Source organism: Amblyraja radiata, chromosome 2, assembly GCF_010909765.2.
Source record: "Amblyraja radiata isolate CabotCenter1 chromosome 2, sAmbRad1.1.pri, whole genome shotgun sequence".
NCBI classification, from domain to species: Eukaryota; Metazoa; Chordata; class Chondrichthyes; order Rajiformes; family Rajidae; genus Amblyraja; species Amblyraja radiata.
Window position 1 is genome coordinate 48,618,930 of NC_045957.1, and position 22,194 is coordinate 48,641,123.

The window sequence follows — 22,194 nt, forward strand, 5'->3', positions numbered from 1 at the left end:
AATTATCCTTCGTGTGTGTAGATAATGTTAATGTGTGAGGATCGCTGGTCGGTGCGGACTCGGTGGGCCGAAGGGCCTGTTTCGGCGCTGTACCTCCAAACTAAACTAAACTAAACTAAATTTTAGGCCATTGTAAAAAGATGAAAAGTGTATATTTACCTTTCATTATGGAAGAGAAAATGAAGAAAGTTAGTGTACAATTTACATATCGAGGTACAATGAAAAACCTTTGATGCGTGCCAACCAGTCAGCGGAAAGACAACAAAAAGATTTGCAGTGGTTATGTAGACAACGGTGTGCGTACATCAGAAAGAGAAAAAAAATGCTGGCTGAGTGGGGTTAACCCGAAATACTATGATTCAATGTTCATGCCATTGGGTTGCTGTCTTTCCAAGCAGAATTTGAGGTGATGTTCTTCCAGTTTGCATGTGGCCGCAACCTGGCAAATGAGAAGGATGAGGACAGATGATCAGAGTGGGAATAGGAAGGGGAATTGAAGTGGCTTGCAACTGAGAACTCCATCTGGCCCTGGCGGACAGTGCAAGTATTCAGAGAAGTGGTAGCACAGTCTACATTTGGTCTCACTATTGTAGAGGAGGACACAACAAGAGCACCAAATGCCATAGACTGTAGAGAATGGGCAAATATCAATAGTTGCACAACATGGAGTAAACTGCAGTCCATTGTTAGACGTCACATGGTGATTCTGTTATGTAAACAGATGCTGCCAGGAAACAATTTAACTATAAAATGGTTCCAAATGCCCAATCCTGGAACATATTTTCAGCTAGTACTCAGTGGAAAAAGGTCAGTGTCTGACATCAGCAAATGCATTTGTAAATAACTGTGACAACAGTAAAATCTTTTATCGCAACTGCTGTGGTTTTTGCTGCTGAACTTTAAAAGTACTCATCTACGTAACACAAAAAAGGAGAGGGAATAAACGATTAAACCAGAGTGAAGCTTGCCTTTAGGGGACAATGCAATTCTTTAAAGTTTTCATTTTATTGAAAGGGGTCACTGCATAGATCCCAATAGAATACCCACCTATTTCTTCAACGCAGTTTAATTTGGTGTTTGTTTCACTTATTCCTAACAGCAATTAGCTTCTGATTCATTTAAAGGATGTTTCTGTTTGGTTAAGGCATTGTTGTTAAATTAGTAACAGATTTGGCATTTTCAGAATGTTCCAGGAACCCCATTTGTGGGGAAAGCACAAATAGTGAATGGATTTATATGCCGTGTGATGGTAATAAAATCAAAGACATGTGAAGTTTTTTTTCCTGGAGTGTAACAACATTTTACCAATTAGTAGCTCCACCCAGCATGATGATTCCTGATGTGTTTAATCCCATATATAAAGGGCACCGTAACTTTCCCTAGTTATGTTGTCAAGAACAATTGGACATACTCTACTTATACCGCTTGACAGTAAATGTGCTGCGGTTTATTTCCAAACTGATTCATGTGAACAACCCTTTAATTGCCTAGTTATCTGAATGATAGTTGGTTTCAAGGATCACAACAATTGCATGGTGTATGGATAATGGCATTCGGCTCACCACACTGTTATGCCAGCTGATTTCATCTGGAATGGTGTTGGGGGCCCCACAGTTAGCTTCAGTTGTCCTTTTGGAAACACCATAATGCCCTTCCTGGTCCTCAGCTTTTCACGGTTCCTTTAAAGGGTATGTCAGTTCTCATTCTGTCCATAATTATGTTGATTCATTCCATAATGTAAACGAATGTGGGTCAGGTAAGAGCAGCAATGGACTTGGCTATGATTTCTCCAACAAACCACATATCCTGCCAACATCTATCCCTCATTCGCGTGTGAAAAAAAACAATTTGGCTCGCACACTGGAATGCTGTTAACAGCTGGGAAACACTACCCAAGCAAGGAGACAGAGGAAAGGAACATGTTTCAAGGACAACTGGGGTAGAACTAGAAATGTTGTTGTCTTGCCATGAACTGGAGTTGCCACCAGCAACCACTGCTTAAAAATACACATATGTGTCAAAATAAGGAATTAACATAATGAAAATATCAGCACATTATTTACATTTGCTCTGACCATCAACTGTTTCTTATAACTGTCAAATGTTCATTTTATAATGAGAAGCAGGCAGAGTTGGGATTCCTGCTGTCAATTTCTTTCTCTTCCTGCACCTAACAAGTCCGATGTTCCAACCCCAAACCCTCACAATTCCAGCACGTCGATCAAAGAGAATTGGCTGTAAATCTCCAAGGCCTCGGCAACAAGAAATCCTGCTAAAGCTCAGAGAGTTTCCTTATTTAAATAATGATTGATGTCCTGCTGGAGAACTTGTTCGACAGCCAACAAGTGGGAAAAGGAGGAACAATGGCTGAAGAAGGGGTTCGGCCCGAAATCGTTGCCTATCTCCTTCGCTCCATAGATGCTGCTGCAACCGCTGAGTTTCTCCAGCATTTTTGTGTACCAAGGAACGGCAGATGCTGGTTTATCAAGGAAAGTCACAAAATGCTGGAGTTACTCAGTGGGTCAGGCAGCAACCCTAGAGAACATGGAAAGGTGACGTTTTGGGTCAGGACCTTTCCTCAGACTTATTCAGGAAAAAGTATTCAATGAAGAATCCACCAAATACAATGTTCCAGTAAGTTTTAGAGCAGATTTGAGAGTTGGCCTTGGATAGGGGTAATTGAGGAAAGAATGATATTCTTGTTGGGAAAACACATTGAAATTTTGATTCCATGTGGTAATTGTGAAAGGGGTTCCATTTGATCATGTGTGTTGTGATTGCGATCAGGAGGAAAAACACTGGGGAAATATACTTGATCCTCTTGGCTCTTAAATGGTGCTGTTAAAGAACTTGTCACTTTCACAATGCATTCCACACCTTCTTAAACTGGGAGGTTTCCCAAGATCCAAGAAAATACAGCTGGTCAAAGTCTAAATTAAATTAAAAAACTTGGAGCAAGCAAGCTCATTAAAATATTTAAATGAAAAACCCTCCCGCTGTGATTCCAAGACTAAAGGGGCTGTCCCACTGCGGCGACCTAATCTGCGAGTTTAGAAGAGTTTGCCCTTCACTCAAACTCGCAGCATGGTCGACACGTGGTCCTAGGAGGTCCTGTGAGGTCACTGGAACTCTCCGTCATGCTCGAGGGAAGTTCCCGTATACTCGCGGCCTCAGTTTGGTCGAGGAAAATGTTTCAGCATGTTGAAAATTTTTCCGCGAGTAATATTGGTCGGCATGGTTCTTTTGAACTCGTAGTGCAGTGGAGTGGGGTCGCTATTTAGTTACAGGCAGTCGAGGGCAGCCGTAGGCAATCTTCTTCGCTGACCGGGCATTTTAATTGGCTCATTGGAGTTTTCAGGACGAAGGAAAACCGATCGGTAGGTTAAATGCCCGCTAAACTTTATTATAAGTTGTCTGGCTTCTTAAAAGTGTCTCCACTCCTTCTCCCACCCCCTTCTCGCAACCTTCTCTCCCCTTCTCTCCCCCTCTCTCCCCTTCTCTCTCCCTTTCTCTCTCCCACTCTCTCTCCCCCTCCCCCCCTCCGCGCTCTCTAAAGGACTTACCGTACACTGTGCATCTGTCTTTTACCTTCCTGTTCATAGCGGGTGTGAATTTCAGACATCGCTCCCCCGCTTTCCCTGGCCCCTGCCTTTGCGATGTGTTAGGGTGTGTGTGCGGTCGGACGATCCAGCTCATGGTTTCATCGCTGACGGTCGATCCAGCTCGAGGTTTTTCAGGCGAGTGCCCTCGAGCTTGTAGGTCTAAGACAGTTTTCTGAACTCGCGGAGTGGGACAGACCCTTAAGGAGCGGATTGTTCAGTTCAGGAAGGGAAAGCCAGGGATCACTGAATCTATCTTCACTGATGGGGCAGTGATGAAGCCTGTTAGCATCTAAATATCACTGGAGTTTAGAAGGATGAGAGGGAATCTTATAGAAACATATAAAATTATTAAGGGATTGGACACTCAAGATGCAGGGAACATGTTTCCGATGTTGGGGCAGTCCAGAACCAGGGGCCACAGTTTAAGAATAAGAGGTAGGCCATTTAGAACTGAGATGAGGAAAAACGTTTTCACCCAGAGAGTTGTGAATTTGTGGAATTTTCTGCCTCAGAAGGCAGTGGAGGCCGATTCACTGGATGCATTCAAAAGAGAGTTAGAGCTCTTAGGGCTATCGAAATCAAGGGATATGGGGAGAAGGCAGGAACGGGGTCCTGATTGTGGATTATCTGCCATGATCACATTGGGTGGCGGTGCTGGCTCGAAAGGCCGAATGGCCTACCCCTGCACCTATTTTCTATGTGTCTATAAATGTCCTTGCTATACCCATCTCTGAAGATCTCTCCTTGGCCCAGCACATTGATGCAATTGCAAAGAAGCTCATCAATGTCTCTACTGCCGTGTGTCACCGAATATTCTGTCAAACGTCTTCAGGTGTTTGGCAGAGAGCATACTGACTGGCTACATCAGTGACTGGTTCTGTAATTTGAAAAGCCAGGAACAGAGGAAGCTGCATGAAAGGTAGACATTGCCCAGTTTGTCATAGGTAGTGACCTCCCCACCATTGAAGGGATCTATATGGGACACCACCACAAAACAGCAGCCTATATCATTAACCCTGGCCACACTCTCATTTTGCTGTTGCCGTCAGGATGAAGGTGCAGGAGCCTGAAAACTGTGACCACCAGGTTCAAAAACAGATTATTCTCAGCAATCTTCAGGCTCTTGAACCTTGCGCAGCGCTAACCACTATCTCAGCAGCTATTATCTTCTATAAGCTGTATTGTTTATTGCATTATGGACCAGTTTTGCACTATATGGTTACCTATTGTTAATTTATTATATTATTGATTATATTTATAGATGAGAGAAAACTTAGATGAGAGTTGTGAATTTGTGGAATTCTCTGCCACAGAAGGCAGTAGAGGTCAAATCACTGGATGCATTTAAAAGAGAGTAAGATAGAGCTCTAGGGGCTAGCAGAATCAAGGGATATCGGGAGAAGGCAGGCATGGGTTACTGATCGTAGATGATCAGCCATGATCACAATGAATGGCAGTGCTGGCTCGAAGGGCCAAATGGCCTCCTCCTGCACCTATTTTCTATGTTTCTATGTTTTCTATGTGTGTGCTATTGTGATAAAGGGCCTATTAAGCTGCAGCAAGTAAGAATGTCTTTGTAATGTTGCCGGTACGCATGATAATTAAACCCTCGACTTTTGAATTATTCCTGTGTCTGGTTCTCCTCACTCCTCTACCACCTCATGGCAGTGCCCAGGTTGTTTATGCAGCTACCAGACAAACTGATTTACATCCTAGTTCTTGGCTGTCATCCCACTATCCATTTATCACCAAAACAATGTAGCTGCACCCATTGGTACACTCAATGATGAATGTATTAGGTGAGCCTCTTTATGTGCCCCCCCCCCCCCACTCCCCACTACTGTACATAATGGTTCTTGCCATATAAGTTTTGTAATTAGTCAGATTTCTGGAAATAAGCTTATAACCCGATAACTGGATCAGAAATGTTAAGTGGACAGCTGGCCACACAAGCGGACTGAAGATGATTTGAGTTTTCCCATTTGAAACTCAGCTCCTCAGCTTGGGCTGAACCGAAGTTAGAAACCAGTGTACTATGAGGATCAGGCTGGGAAAGGTGACCATACTGTAATGTAAATGTAATGTAAATGTCAGCGCCCCTCACTTTCCTTGCCTGATCATATTTCTGCCACATCCAATGTGATTTGGATATCACATCCAATACATGCAGCACATTTAGTTTAGAGATAGTGTAGAAACAAGCCAATCAGCCCAGTGAGTCTGTGCCAACTAATGATCACATGTACACTAGTTTGACTGTATGTTATCCCAGTTTTGCATCCTACACATGAGGCAATTTACAGAAGCCAATTAACTTACAAACCTGCACGACTTTGGAATGTGGGAGGAAACTGGTGCACCCAGAGAAAACCCACACAATCACAGGGTGAAAGTGTCTCAATCCAAAGTGTTCCAGAACTCTGCACCTGTACATTGCAGCATAGAATTCTACCATACACTCAGGATCAGAAGTGGTATATTTCAAACCTGGACTCATCATTGAGTTCTGGGTTCTTCCTATTCATTTGTTTGCTGACCTTCTTTGAAAGTATGGTTAAGAATTTGGCTTATTTTCATTGCATATTTCTGTTTTTAATCAACTAACAGTTGTTTAATATGATTTTAATTGAATGTATTACTATAATTTTGTTGAAACATAATTCTTAATGTTTTCAAATTATTTAAATCAACTCCAACAGCTTTATTAAATGTTCATGCTAATTAGAGATATGAAAAAGCAGCAAAGCAGGAGTTTGATAGCATGAGCCATCAAAGGTTGTCAGGATGGTGTTGAAAACAGGACCTGAGGATGCTTCACCACTGCTGCCATTCCGCTCTTCCTCATGAAGAGGCCAAGTCTGGAGGTTGTTCGCGACTGTATTGACACTGTGGGTGGAGAGTGACTATGGGAGGCAGCTCCAATCAAATATCATCTGGCCTATTATTTTTTCAATAATTTTTAGTTCATGAATATGTTAAATGTTAAATAAAATATGTTTACATTTTTTAACACTTTTTAAATACATTTTTAATAGGTCCTAAGTGTTACTAAATGTTTGTGAATGCCAAAGCCATTAAGGCATTAAGACTGACTGCTTCAACAGCTGTAGAGACCGGTACAGGTCTTGCCGCTGTCATAGCCACTATGTGAGTGCAGCTGGCTCTCTGTGCTGGGTCAAGTCCAAACGCCATGTTCTGCCATGCTGAACTGCTGGGAGCTTGATTCCCAGTGGAAGACTGCACCAGGGGCCATGCTGTAAACTGCATAGACCAGTGGGAGTAAAAAGACACAAAGTTCTGAAGTAATGTGCACTTTGTGCCTTTTTTTTTGCAAACCTGCATTTGCACTTCTGTGTGTCTACCTAGACCAGTGGAAGGTGTTCAATCTTTTGCAGTATTCTTTTGCAATATCTTTCCCAAGTATTATATCTGCTAACTCTTGCAACTTTCTTCCTAATTGACTTTAAATGGTCCACTTTATCACAGAACGTGACAGGTTTTACAAATGATGAGCCCTGTTAATATTTAGTATTTCTTTTATGGGAGCTCAGTGACTATATTGTGTTGTCATCCACAATTAAATGCGACCTTTGCTGAAGATCATATTTTTAATATGTGCTTAATAGATTGTAACAAGAAATCTAAGTGAGGTCTCTCTTCAGGTGCAGTGGCCAGTACTGAGGTGAAACAGAAGCTTCAGGAATTCCTGCTGAGCAAGTCAGCCAAAGAATCTCCACCAGGTGGTCAGAGCCATTCTCTCCCTCAGCATCCCAAGCTCTGGTACATGTATGTATTATCCAGCAAATATCAATTGCATTTTGCGGCAAAAGTCATTGTTTCATAAAGGGATGATTTTTTTAGAACAAATCCCAGGAATGCTTTCACATACTTCATTCGTAATTTTCCTAATTTTATATTATGTTCCAGTTGGAATAAACTTGACACTTGTCCCATTAGACTGATTAATCAGGTGAGAGTCAAGAAGTTATTTTAATTAAGTGAAGGATAAAAATCAATTACATAGCAGAATCATTTACACCATCCATTAACAAGACAGAAGTTGTACCAAAACTGAGTTATCACATCTCTCAGGATGTTACAAAATGTTCACTTATGTATAACTGCATTGACGTACTCTGCAGGTAAATGTGGAAGTCATTTTGCACTGAAATCAAAATTGATATGAAATAAATTAATCTTCTGTACTTAATGCTTGAGTGAGGAATGTTACCCTGAACCACTCTCTGGGGGTGAGAGCGCAGAATATATCCAAGCAAATATATGCAACTGTCCCCCAAACCTGTGCATAACACATAGCCATACAGTTTTCTCCCTTTCACGATTTCCTTAAAATGTGACTTCAGAATCTGCTTCTTTGCTACTTCACAGGGATTAAAAATCAAAACCACAGCAGCACACACAATTCCTCAAGATGACTGTATTTTCTCATTGTACACATCCTTTCAGTGGGGCATATTATTTATCAAGTAGGTCTACCTGTTCGGAGGACAAAGAAACATGTATTGTTCAATCCATAATTATTTTATTTTCTAATCCTTTCAATGGTTTATGCCTGTCTTTTTGTTCATCATCTATTTGTCTCTTTTTGTGCTTTTTGCTCTCAATCTTTTTTTCTCAGTGACATAACTTTGCAATGTTACAATATTTTGAGATTTTAAAAATCAAGTCTGCAATTTATCCCATCAGATAAAGCATATAAATAAGTCTAATTTGACACCTAATTCACTTTCATATCTTCAGTATTAAAAATGTTATGGCCATTTACATACTCTGAAATTAGCATCTTGTTCCCTATTGCTTTTCCATTGACTTAACTCAAAAGCTGTGATCGAGGACAGTCAAAAGCCCATAACTTTCTTAAAAATTAAGAGAACTGAATGAAATTTTCAGTTATTGTAGATTGAAGCATTCTGAAACAAATATGAAACAATCTTACTTGGATGACCTGAAATTAAAGCATATAATTAGTTAGTTACCTAATTGTAGCTAATTACAAAATTCAATTACTAGATCTAAACATCTATCCATTTCTAAAAAGGTTAACATTTTTAAATAGCCTATGTGTCCAAATAACATTCACACAAGAATTCACAATATAACATGATTTTAAAATCTCATTGTCATGAACTTATAGGCCAAATGGAAGGAATTTAGTGTTTAATTCCCGTAAATTTAATGGCCATTTTAATCATCTTGCGAGTGGGTTTTTGTGGAACGCGATTGATTGGAACGTTGCGGTGAATTTAAACCCCATATCGGCAGGAAAAACACTGCCGGTTTGTATATTTACATAGTCACATTTTCGTTGATGAAATTTTGATTAAAGTAATCCTAAGAAGCAAGTTTATATGTATAATAGACGACTTACCTTATGTTTTGTCCCGTACGGAGATCTGTCCCATTGTCGGCGTTAACGGCGTTAGAAGTGGATTTTTATTTTACTCCAGCGCTGAAATTGTCCCGTGGTTTAACAAAAAAATTCACAGAACGGCAGTCGGAACGAATATTCAGCATTAGGTAGCAGCCCGAGAAAATATATCTTGGACAGGCAGGAGAAAATGGCATTTTAACCCCCCCCTCCCCCCCTCAAAGGCGCTAAAGTCACGCACACGGCCAGTGGCAGAACTGCAGCGCCGCTAAAGGTAAGTTTTGTAACATACCTACATAACTTCAAAGATGAATTAAAATGATAAAATTTCACATCTAACACTGACCCATCTCCAACAAATCCATTGATGCTATTTTACCTGAAGCTTATAACCATATAACATATAACCATATAACAATTTACAGCACGGAAACAGGCCATCTCGACCCTTCTAGTCCGTGCCGAACACGTATTCTCCCCTAGTCCCATATACCTGCGCTCAGACCATAACCCTCCATTCCTTTCCCGTCCATATAACTATCCAATTTATTTTTAAATGATAAAAACGAACCTGCCTCCACCACCTTCACTGGAAGCTCATTCCACACAGCTTGTCGGAAGTCCGATGAGAGCCTTTTAAAAAAAATTATTCTTATTTTTGTAAATAATATTTCTTCATGACAATTAGGTTTTCTAGGTTTTAGCAAACCCAACAGGTTAAAGTAGCCTAGAAAAACCTGATCTGTTCAGTAAATGCATTTACTGCACATCTTAATGTTTCCTCCAGGCACAATTATTATCACTCTGAACATTTTGATCCCTCGTAATTGTAATTTGTCCAGATTATCACCATTACAGTTTGATACACCCGATATCTACCCTGTTAAATCTTTGTTTCAATTACCAGAACCACCCCTTCTCCTAACCACTGGCTGCCAAAATTGGTACATTGTGAAAAGGAACTAGATTTACTGTACATGGTGCTAGACCACGTCTTCGGACATTTCAAAGTGTTCTATTTATTATTCATGTGTTGGGTAATTTTGAATAGACACAAAATGCTGGAGTAACTCAGCGTGTCAGGCAACGTCTCTGACAAAAAGGAATAGGTGATGCTTTTGGTCGGAACCCTCTTCAGACTCAAAGCGTCACCTACTTCTTGACGTAGGTGCCTGACCTGCTGAGTTACTGCAGCATTTGTATCCATCTTTGGTGTAAACGAGCATCTGCTGTGCCTTCCTACACACATGATTAATTTTGGAGTTCAGTCAGTGGCATCATAGCCATTTGCATACTTCCAGTTCCCACTTTGGATAATTAATCTAGTATCTTACTTTCAGTGTTTTTTTTTAAATTGATGTGGCTTCACTGTACTATGGTGAACTGAACTTTAATCCTAAAATGAGGAAATGTTAAAATCAGGTGGAATGTTAATTACAGGCGTATTATAGGCGTAAGGAGTATTATAGACCCCAATTTGCCTCCATCCCATCCACTATAAACCCATTTAATAGCAGAGCCTAGGTGTTGACTTCCTATTTATAAATGTAACCAGATGTAGGGGGCTAACCTTAGTTCCCTGTGTTTCCCAGGCTTCCAGAAAGCAGAGTGTAGATGCAAGGTGTGGACAAGGCAAGTGCTTCCTGACAGTTCTCAAGGCTACCGCGTAACTCCAACCCTGTTAGACCCTGTTAGACCTTATCTTCCAGGTCATGCTGTATCTCCGACTCTCGTCCCTTGGCTCAGGAATTAGACCCAACTCTGAATCTCTTACGTGGAACTGCATGCACATTAGATGTGGCTGCAGTCTCTTCTGCAATCTTTCCTGTTGGACTGGAAGTTAAGTCTATCATTCAGGCTGGCTTCTAGTGGTGAGCCTGTCAAAGCAAAACTATGCCAACTGTGGAGTTATAAAAGGAGTTTGGATCAATTGGTTTGAAAAAAAAACCCCACATGAAACCATATGGATAAACGGCAATGAAACAGGATTGATATAAATTACTTCATTTTAGTTGGCACCACTGAGAATCTTCCTCGTCTGCTGTCATTTGCAAACCCTTTATATGATGCTGAGCCAACATTAAAGCAGTCAGAGTTTTTGAGCGGGAGACCTTTGAGAAAAGGTCATGATTGAATAGAAAATTGTTTTCAGGTTGAATAGATAAATTGAGTTCAATTTCATAAGATTGTAAAAAGGTTGCAATCATCTCTTAGTTAGATTGCAACCAATTTGATGCAACTGGAATTTTTAAAATAGGGAAGGTTAGAGCAAAAATAGCCCACACCAAGAAATAATTGGAAAGGAAATGTGACATAAGTCTGACATAATAATTTACTGCTTTATAGTGATGCAAGTAAAAATGATACAGATAAACTCTTTAACTCAATATGATATAGGTCATCGTTGCTGGCTTTGATTTGTCCTTTTGCAAACCTTTCATCCATCTGTTTCCTTGTACCTTTTCATATCTCTCGTTTCCCTCTCCCCTGGCTCTCAGTCTGAAGAAGGGTCTCGACCCGAAACGTCACCTATGCTTTTTCTCCGGAGATGCTGCCAGACCCACTGAATTACTCCAGCTTTTTGTATCTATCTGCGGTGTAAACCAGCATCTGCAGTTTCTTCCTACGCATGACATAGACCATCTGTGAGAATGTATTGCTATGTTGTTACATAGTCTTTAATGCGATTGTATTAATGGGCTGTTCATTGTATCTGTGGCAGGGGGGCCCACCATGCTTCACTGGACCAGACTTCACCACCACAGAGTGGAACTTCTCCATCTTACAAACAACCATTACCAGGGATTCAGAACACAAAGGATGATTTTCCCCTCCGAAAAACTGGTCAGTTGAGAATCAGTTTTTACCATATATTTTGAGAATTTTACTTTGGTGCAGATTAAATATTTGTTTTTAATTCAGATACATATGTTACTCACCAGATCAGCTTAGATTTTTCCTGCCAATCTTTTCTTTCAGAGTAGCCTTGTTTTTCAAGAGAATTTATCCCAGGTACAGGAAATCTTTGAATGTCTCTGTTGGTCGATAGCATAAAGAATGGATAAAGTATTGGTAGATCCATTCCCGCTGTGTTCTCTTGTCTCCACTTTTATGGTTGATCTGAGAAAATTCCACCTTTTGTTCCTTATTTCTTGTACGAATACTTCGGTTTTCACTCTTTGGTTTCCTCTGGATGTATTTACCTTAATTCACTGGATTGCCACATAATTTATTCAGATATAAAGTGATATTCTGTTCTGATACCAGTGGCTCACCGATGTATATTTTATATATTTTCTTGTTGAAAACTGGTGTTGAAGAGATACTCGACATCAGATACTCGTATCTGAGCTTTCTTGAGCCTCCTCAGAAAGTAAAGGCGCTGCTGTGCCTTTTTGATCAGTTTGGTGGTATTGATGGACCAGGACAGATCCTCCGAGATGTGTACCCCGAGGAATTTGTAGTTGGAGACGCGCTCCACCTCAGCCCCGTTTATATGGATGGGGGTATGTCTGCCCCCTCTGTTCTTCCTGAAGTCAACAATAATTTCCTTCGTCTTCTTGGAGTTGAGGACAAGGTTATTGTTGGCACACCAGGCTGTCAGGTGCTGGACCTCCCCCCTATAGGCTGACTCATCGTTGTCGCTGATCAGTCCTACCACCGCGGTGTCGTCGGCAAATTTAATGATGGCGTTGGAGCCATACTTAGGGATGCAGTCATGGGTGAAGAGGGAGTAGAGGAGAGGGCTGAGCACACAGCCCTGTGGCACGCTGGTGTTCAGTGTTATAGTGGAGGAGGTGAGGTTGTTGACCCTGACAGACTGTGGTCTGTTGGTGAGGAAATCCAGTGTCCAGTTGCAGAGGGAGGTGGAGATGCCAAGTCCGCTGAGTTTGGTGAACAAGCTAGCGGGGATGACAGTGCTAAAGGCGGAGCTGAAATCAATGAACAACAACCTGATGTAGGAGTTGTTGTTGTCCAGGTGGGTCAGGGCAGAGTGTAGGGCCGCCGATATGGCGTCCTCTGTAGACCTGTTGGTCCGGTAGGCAAACTGATGGGGGTCCAGTGTGGGGGGGAGGCTGGCTTTGAGGTGAGCCAAGATCAGCCGCTCAAAGCACTTTGTGATGACAGGGGTGAGTGCCACTGGGCGGAAGTAATTGAGACTCCCTGAAGCTGATTGTTTGGGCACTGGCACAATGGTTGAGGTCTTGAGGCAAGTGGGGACAACACCCTGGGCCAGTGACAGATTGAAAATGTCAGTGAGGACCGGGGATAGTTGTCCAGCACATGCCCTGAGCACATGCCCGGGGATGCCATCGGGGCCGGCAGCTTTGTGCTCATTCACCTTGCTCAGTGCATCTTGTACAGCAGAGGTGGAGAGACTGAGGGGTTGTTCGTTCAGGGGTGGGGCAGCATTGATGGCTGGAGATTTGTTGTCCCGGTCAAAACGAGCATAGAAGTGGTTTAGTTCGTCAGGAAGGGAGTCGTTGTCTGGGGGGGGGAGTGTTAACTGTATGGTAATCGGCAAGGGATTTGATTCCTTGCCACATGCGCCTGGGATCGGAGTTGTTTTGGAAATGCTCCTCGATCTGCCGTTTGTGATTGAGTTTGGCATTCCTAATTCCCATTTTCAGATTGGCCCTGGATGAGCTGTATCCCTCAGCGTCGCCAGATTTAAAAGTGGCATCGCGAGCCTTCAGTAGGAGTCTGACCTCCCTGCTCATCCACGGCTTCTGAGTAGGAAAGGTCTTTATCTGTTTGTGGGCAGTGACGTTGTCAGTGCAGAATTATATATAGTCCAAAACGATTGAGGTGTATGAGTTAATGTCCACTTGGGAGTTAAAGGTGGCCTGGGTGGTGAACAGACTCCAGTCTGTTTGCTGAAACTGTTCCTGTAAAACAGAGACAGCCCCCTCAGACCAAACCTTCACTGTCCTCACGGTTGGTTTCACACGTCTGATCAGAGGTGTGTATTTGGGGAGCAGGAACAGAGAGAGGTGGTCAGACTGACCAAGGTGGGGGAGGGGAAGGGCTTTGTAGGCTTCAGTGATATTAGTATATACTAAGTCCAGAATATTGTCTCCTCTGGTTGGGCAGGAAACATGCTGATGGAACCTGGTGAGTACAGTTTTAAGGTTGGAGTGGTTAAAATCAACCACAACAATAAATGCCCCCTCTGGGTGAGCAGATAGATGTTTGCTGATAGCAGCTTGCAGCTCTTCCATTGCTAGCCTGGCATTAGTGTCCGGGGGGACATAGACTGCAGTGATAACAATTGATGTAAATTCCCTGGGCAGATAGAAGGGCCTGCACTTTATTATCAGGTATTCCAGGCCAGCAGAGCAGTGACTACCAATCCTAACAACGTCCGTAAACCATGAGTTGTTCACATAAATGCACAGTCCGCCGCCCTTGGTCTTACCGGAGTCCTCCGCTGTTCTGTCGGCCCTGAAGACAGTGCGCCCCTCCAGCTCGATGGCGTTGTCCGGGATGTTGCCGTTGAGCCATGTTTCGGTGAAGACCATGGCGTTGCAGTCAGCGATCCGTCTGTGTGTGGTGATCCGCAGCCGTAGTTCGTCGATTTTATTCACCAGGGACCGAACATTTGCGAGGAAAATGCTTGGCAGAGCTGGCTGGTGCGGGTTTAGCTTTAGCCTAGCCCGATAGCCTCCCCGCTTCCCACATCTTTGTTTGCGGTCCCTGCGCCGCCTCCGGGCACTTCCTGTCGGGGAAGCTGACCCGCTAGAACACGGTGTCCTGGCGATCTCCGGCGGCAGTTGGAAGTCGCTTCTGGGGCTCGTTATGCAGAGACGACCGACCTCTAGTAGCTCCTGACGGCCGCACAGAGTCTTCGCTCGAGTGCTCCGAGCAAAAACTAAGGTAATTATTAACAAAAAGAAAACTAACTTACAAAAACTATGGCGACGCAGAGCCTCGCGTTGTGCATGCGACGCCATCTTGATCTATAAATAGCTAAGAATAACATATTTCCCTTCTCATCCAACTTTGGAATCAAACCAATCATACAGATCCTAAATTCAGTAGTTTTAAATATTACTCATCATATTTTAATGGGGAGTACAACAAATAGTAATAGTAAAACAAACTAAAATTAAAAGGCCACACACTATGTGTCTCTGAAACCCCCTCTCTATCCTCTGAAAACTTTCCCCATCTCTGAACCCCCCTCTCTAAGCCTCAAAACACTTTCCCTGTCACTTTAACCCCCCCTCTCTAACCCTGAAAACTTTTCCTGGCTCTGTCACCTCCTCTCACATCCCTGAAAATGTTCCACATTACTGTAATCCCTCCCCTCCCCTACCGCCCCTGCACCCTTCTCCCAATCTCAGTAACACCTGAAAATCGTTCCCCCATCTCTAACTCTTTCTCTGAATTCTTAACACTTTCCTGTCTCTCTAACTTATAAACACTTTCTCCGTCTCTGTAACCCCCTCTCTGGCCCGAACACCCCACCACTAACATAGTGATAGTGTACACTTTCACTATGTAACTCACACAGAGGTACAGCGCCTTCCATAATGTTTGGGACAAAGACCCATAATTTAATTTTTGCCTCTGTACTCCACAATTTGAGATTTGTGATAGAAAAAATCACATGTGGTTAAAGTGTCAATGAAAGTCAAAGAATACATTATGAGACTGAGAAACAAGAATAAAACTGTTAGAGACATCAGCCAAACCTTAGGCTTACCAAAATCAATTGTTTGGAACATCATTAAGAAGAAAGAGATCACTGGTGAGCTTACTAATCACAAAGGGACTGGCAGGCCAAGGAAGACCTCCACAGCTGATGACAGAAGAATTCTCTCGGTAATAAAGAAAAATCCCCAAGCATCTGTCCGACAGATCAGAAACACTCTTCAGGTGTGGATTTGTCAATGACCAATGTCCGCAGAAGACGTCATGAACAGAAATACAAGATGCAAAACACTGGTTAGCCGCAAAAATAGGATGGCCAGGTTATAGTTTGCCAAGAAGTACCTAAAAGAGCAACCACAGTTCTGGAAAAAGGTCTTGTGGACAGATGAGACGAAGATTAACTTATATCAGAGAGATGGCAAGAGCAACATATGGAGGAGAGAAGGAACTGCCCAAGATACAAAGCATACCACCTCATCTGTGAAAAACGGTGGTGGGGGTGTTATGGCCTGGGCATGTATGGCTGCTGAAGGTACTGGCTCACGTATCGTCATTGATGATACAACTACTGATGATAGTAGCGTAATGAATTCTGAAGTGTATAGACACATCCTATCTGCTCAAGTTCAAACAAATGCCTCAAAACTCATTGGCCGGTGGTTCATTCTACAGCAAGCCAATGATCCCAAACATACTGCAAAAGGAACAAAGAAGTTTTTCAAAACTAAAAAATAGTCAATTCTCGAGTGGCCAAGTCAATCACCCGAGTGCCAAGTCAATCACCCATAAACAGAGTTGACGTGGAAAAGCTTTTCCCACTGAGAGTAGGGAAGATTCAAACAAGGGGACATGACTTGAGAATTAAGGGACTGAAGTTTAGGGGTAACATGAGGGGGAACTTCTTTACTCAGAGAGTGGTAGCTGTGTGGAATGAGCTTCCAGTGAAGGTGGTGGAGGCAGGTTCGTTTTTATCATTTAAAAATAAATTGGATAGATATATGGATGGGAAAGGAATGGAGGGTTATGGTCTGAGCGCAGGTATATGGGACTAGGGGAGATTATGTGTTCGGCACGGACTAGAAGGGTCGAGATGGCCTGTTTCCGTGCTGTAATTGTTATATGGTTATTATATGGTTATATATCTCTATGGTAGAATGGAAAGTAATCAAAATGTGCGCTTAAAAAGTGCCTGCGAGTTAATGGACCAAACAGATCTAAGCAACATTTTAATATAAAATTGCATACGTGTAAGCCTAGAAGTAACAAACAAAATGTGTAGATCACCTTTGAAAATACATAGTTACAATACCACTAAGGGACTGTGGTACACTGTGAAATCGACAGAAGGATGTAGGGTTGGGTGTTTATGCGTGCTATTTTCATGATATTTATTTTAGTTGTTTATCTTTTTAATATTTTACCTTGTATGTATCGTTAGCTTTTAGAAATGTTTGAATGGTGCACTGACTGGCTGACATTTTTAAATTTTGTTGTACATGGCTCATGTTACAATGACAATAAAGAAACTATACTATACAATAACTATTGGCGAATAATCAGTCCAGGCATTAAATTTTGGGCTTCAGCCCCATCCTATCCTTTGGGCTTCTACCCCATCCTAACTTAGTTGTGTGTGTATGTGTGTGTATGTTAGTTGGCTGTGCGTTATGTGTGTGTGTGTGGAAGGGAAGGAGAGAAGCAAAGGAGGGAGAGAAGGGAGGAAGGAGAGAATGGAGTGAGGGAAGTTGAGAAACAATGGAGGGAGTAAAGGAGAGAAAGAAGGGAGGGAGGGAAGAGAAGGGAAAAGAGAGAGACGAAGGAGGGAGGGAAGGACAGAAGGGAGGGAGGGAAGGTGAGAAGGGAGGGAAGGAAGAAGTGAAGGGAGGGCGGGAAGGGAAGGAGAGAAGGGAAGGAGAGGGCCGGCGGCGGGAGCAGATGCTGGGGTCCGGGCGAACGTATGTGAGCTGAGGCCGAGGTTTGTAAACGTTGCTCCAAACCCCGGCCCTCCCTGTATTGTTCACAGCATCTCCCCGGGGAGAGAGAGGGGTGGAGCCGGGCTATGTGCGTGAAGGAAAGGCGACTGGCGGAGCGGGAGCACTGCCCTGGGACTGTGAGGGACCTCCCTCTCTCCCCTTCTCCATTCCCCCTCACACCCCCCTCCCCGTCTACCCCTTTCTTCCCCCTCCACCCCTCTATTCTCTCTCCGCCCCTCTCTCCCCCCTCCATCCGTAACTACCCGAGCCGAGAGTAGATTACTCCAAAGATCCTAGAGCGGAGCTTTGGATTACACTAGCGCGGGGGCCCCCCTTAGGCGCGGGGTCCAATTGGGAGCAATCGGTCCAATCGGCTTAAGGCCGGCCCTGGTAGTTTTAGATCTTTTACTGTACAATAGATGTAGTGTGGCAGATTCAGTTCAATCACTATAACATACAATACCCGTAAGTATAACTCTGTCAGCAAATAGCATTGTTGTACAGTACCGTCTGTCACTATCTAACATTTGGATGCAGCACTGTTGGATGCAGCTTTCTTGTTGGTATTTATTACTAAATGATACTCTGTACACATTTATTACTAAATGATATCCTGTAACATTCTTTGAATTACCATTCCTTCCCGGTCTTCCTTGAAGACTTTACTCTTATTAGAGGTGAACCTGAGAGATCCCAGTTAAAGCTGGTGTAGCAAAGGATATCATATTAGATTTTAGATTCCACTATAAAGAATGAGGTTGAAGCACATGGTAAAATAGGCCAAAGTCAGCATGGCTTTATGAAGAGATCTTGCGTGACAATTCTGTTGGAATTCTTTGAAGAAGTAAATGGCAGGATAGACAAAAGAGAGTCAGTGGATGTGGTTTACTTGGATTTTCAGAAGACCGTTGGTAAGGTGCTGGAGTAACTCAGTGGAACAGGCAACATCTCTGGATAGAAGGAATCAATATAAGGAACTCTTCATATTGTATATCAATGATTTGGATGAGGGAAATGAAGGCTTTGCAGCCATGTTTGCAGATGATACAAAGATAGATGGAGGGGCAGGTAGTGTAGAGAAAGCAGAGACTTTGCAGAAGGATATTGTTAGGTTGGGAGGTTGAATTAGTAGTAAGGAAGGCAAATACAAATTAGCATTTATTTTGAGAGGACTAGAATATAAAAACAGAGATTTAATGCTGAGGATTTATAAGACACTGATCAGGCCATGAGTATTGTGAGCAGTTTTGGGCCCCATATCGGAGGAAGGCTGTGCTGGCATTGGAGGCGGTCCTGAGGAGGTTTACGAGAATGATCCCATGGATTATTTGGTTAATGAGCTTTTGGTGGCACTGGGCATGTGCTCACTGGAGTTCAGAAGGATGAGGGAGAGCCTCATTGAACCTACTGAATAATGAAAGCCTGGATAGAAACAACGTGAAGAGGATTTCATTTGAAGAGTTATTCTTAAGCTAAAATTACTTGCAAATTCAGCAGCTGTGTCAATTTGTACCTGGTATTATTAAGTTCAAGTGACAGGATTTCCACGAGTGGAGAATCTCGAACCAGAGGGCATAGCCTCACAATAAAGGATGTACCTTTAGAAAGGAGATGAGGAGGAATTTCTTTAATTGGAGGATTGTGAATCTGTGAAATTCATTGCCGCAGAAGGCTGTGGAAGCCGTCATTGGGTATGTTTAAAGTGAAGAGTGACAGATTCTTGATTAGAGTCAAGGGTTTTGGTGAAAAGGCAGGTGAACGTGGTTGAGAGAGAAAGATAGATCAGCCATAATTGAATGGCGGAGTAGACTTGATGGGACGAATGGCCTACTTCATATTGACATATGAACTAATGAGAGGAATGTGCAAACAGAAAGCAGCTTTGTGTTTATTTTATTTTTGAATAGCCTGGAATTCAGAGTTCACCTGAATGCAACATTCAATAAAGGATAACTGATAGATAATGTCATCAATGCTTCCCTGATCCTCACCAAAGTGATTTGATGTGAACTTCAAATGTTAATATATTCTCATCATCAAAAAGTTGGAAGAGTTGTTGCCTCATGGTACCAGAGTCCTGGGTTTGATCCTGACTGGCGCTGTCTGCATAGATTTTACACATGCTCCCTGTGACCACATGGATTTCTTCCGGAAGCTCCAGTTTCTTCCCACACTCCAAAGATGTGATCGTTTGTAGGTTAATTGGCCTCAATAAATTGCCCCAAGTGTGTAGGGAATGGGATAACATATAACTATTGTGTATAGGTAATTGATGGTTGGCGTAGAGTTTGTGGGCCAAAGGACCTGTATCCATGCTGTATCTTGAAACTGAAAAATGCTAAACCTTCTTTAATGAGGAGTGGCAGAGTTTTTAGTTATTCTGAACGAGTGGATTAAAATTAAAATGTTACAAGCGTTGAGTCCTATTTCATCAAACTAACAGTTAATCATTCTTAAAATAATTATTTTATATTAATATATTTTATATTCATTTATATAAATGTTTTTAAAATAATTTGTAAAAAACATTTAAAGATCATGATGTTTCACTTTTCTCTGACCTAGTTATATCTTTTGATCTTCATTCTAGTGCCTGTAAAGTGGATAAAACAGGATTTATAATTTATTTTTGCTTCCTACTTTGCTGCCATTGAGTTTTATAATCTGATTAGTTTTGCATGCTGTTTGCAATGCTGCTAGACACCACAGGTGGCGCCAAACTCAAAGACATGTTGAAATTGAGGAATTCCGTGTTTCTGATTCAATCTTCTTGGGCAATTTTTTTTTTCTGATCAGTAGCAGTTATTGTTGATTGTAGCAAGCGCATCAAGTGAAAATAGACCACGGAGAGAAAATCAAATATTCCCCAGCCTCTCTAATTCAATAAAACTGTGCAAAACCTATGTTTCATTTTGCATAATTGTTGAAAGCAGATCACTACTGTACGTAAAATGAACAAACATTTACTCCAATGTGGATATTTGTGCCAGAGCAATACAGAAACAAATTGGTATTTTAAAAAAATTGTCAATGGAATTTACAAGGAGTTTGTTAATATCAAGTGTTCACATAAGTGGATTTACTGATGTGGAGTACATTCTAGTTAAGTACTTTTCTCTATCTTTATGTTTCATGTAAGCTAGTGCACCATACAGAATTGTGCTGGAATGTCGTGGGCAACATTAGACAAAATCTACGGAAAAGGTTAATGAAAAGACCAGAGTGCTTTAATTGTTTGCAGGCATTCGAGTTTGTGATCAACACGTTACAGAGTGTTACACATAGAAACAGCATGAGTTACAGTGTACGTCACGTCACTTGGAAAAAAAGCCCAAATGGGCTCTAACCTTGTGTCCTTGGATCGATAACCTTATTGGTCTTGTGTCAGCTGACCTCTGTCCTGAAGCTTTTGCAGGAAGCGCAAAGGAAACAAGGATGACACATGCCAAATGACCCTAAGCTACTGAGATGACTCGAATCCTTTGCCCAGACTCTGGGGACTGCAAAGAGCCGATGGCATCTCCACAGGACCATTTCTTGATGCCTTGTCACAGGAACACCCACATTATTGGCCAGACTCTTTGGCTGGGCTTCTGGGTGACCTTTAACACAATGGGAGGCTGTTTTCCCTTCCTTCCCCTGGGGCAAAAATTAAGCCTCCTCCAAAATCATAGGATAACCTGCCATTTGTACGCAAGATCTCCTCATGTTAGTTATTCAAAACCAGACTAATTATAAATAATCTTCTCATTGCCATCACAAGATAATTTTGTATCATAAGTCTTGTTTGTATATTAATACCATTTCTATAAGAGACACTTGTTGCTCCGTCTGAAGACAAATACTAATCAATACACCGTTATTTATCAAATATATATAGAAATATTAGCAAAATCCTGATGACATGCTTCCTGTGTTTTTATCGGCCCGAAAGCAATATAGCTATTTAGTGATGAGTTAAAATGAGCACCAGTGGTGTAGTTTGTATACTAATGTTCCTGCTGGTGATAACAATGGCATTGATGCAAGTATGAAGAAGTGTCATAATGTGTATTGAGAGTGATTGCTATACAAGATAATAGAATTATAAATTTAATCCTTTCCTGTCACTTGAATTCAATCATACCGGGTACAAATTGACGCAGCTGCGTAAATGCGCCACTGTTTTTAGCTTTAGAACAACATTTCAAATGAAACGGTTCAAGTGCCCAAAGGAACAAAATTGTAATGGCACATCATCCCTCTAAAATATAAATTTTCCTTCAGCAACTCTGGGGAACAGCATTCCCTGTGGTTACTGCAGCTGTTCTCCTCCCTCACAAGAATAATGAGGTTTTGGTGATGTTAAACGGCGGCACGCCACATCCATTCTCTCTGTCACCTGATGCTCTGGCAACAGCAAATGCAATGCAGCCAACGTATTGTTTCCTCCAGGAGCAGAAAATCTGTTGGATTTATGCTCCCGCTCCACCAGACAGTCACATCTAATATAAATTGTCTGAGATCAAAGTGGCAAAGTATTTTTAGCAAAGCATCAATAAACTGAGAGTCTGAGTCAGAAGGTCAATGTTAT

The 22,194-nt window shown here is 42.1% G+C and overlaps 1 protein-coding gene across 5 annotated transcripts in view; it reads left to right on the forward strand.

Moving 5' to 3' along the window:
• Positions 1 to 22,194, forward strand: part of hdac9 (histone deacetylase 9) — a 503,463-nt gene that overhangs the window by 318,053 nt on the left and 163,216 nt on the right. For all 5 annotated transcript variants that reach the window (XM_033045928.1, XM_033045918.1, XM_033045937.1 and 2 more), the window contains 2 exons: positions 7,265 to 7,388; positions 11,714 to 11,835. In XM_033045928.1, coding sequence (XP_032901819.1) covers positions 7,265 to 7,388; positions 11,714 to 11,835 — 246 coding nt within the window. The remainder of the gene's footprint in view (positions 1 to 7,264; positions 7,389 to 11,713; positions 11,836 to 22,194) is intronic.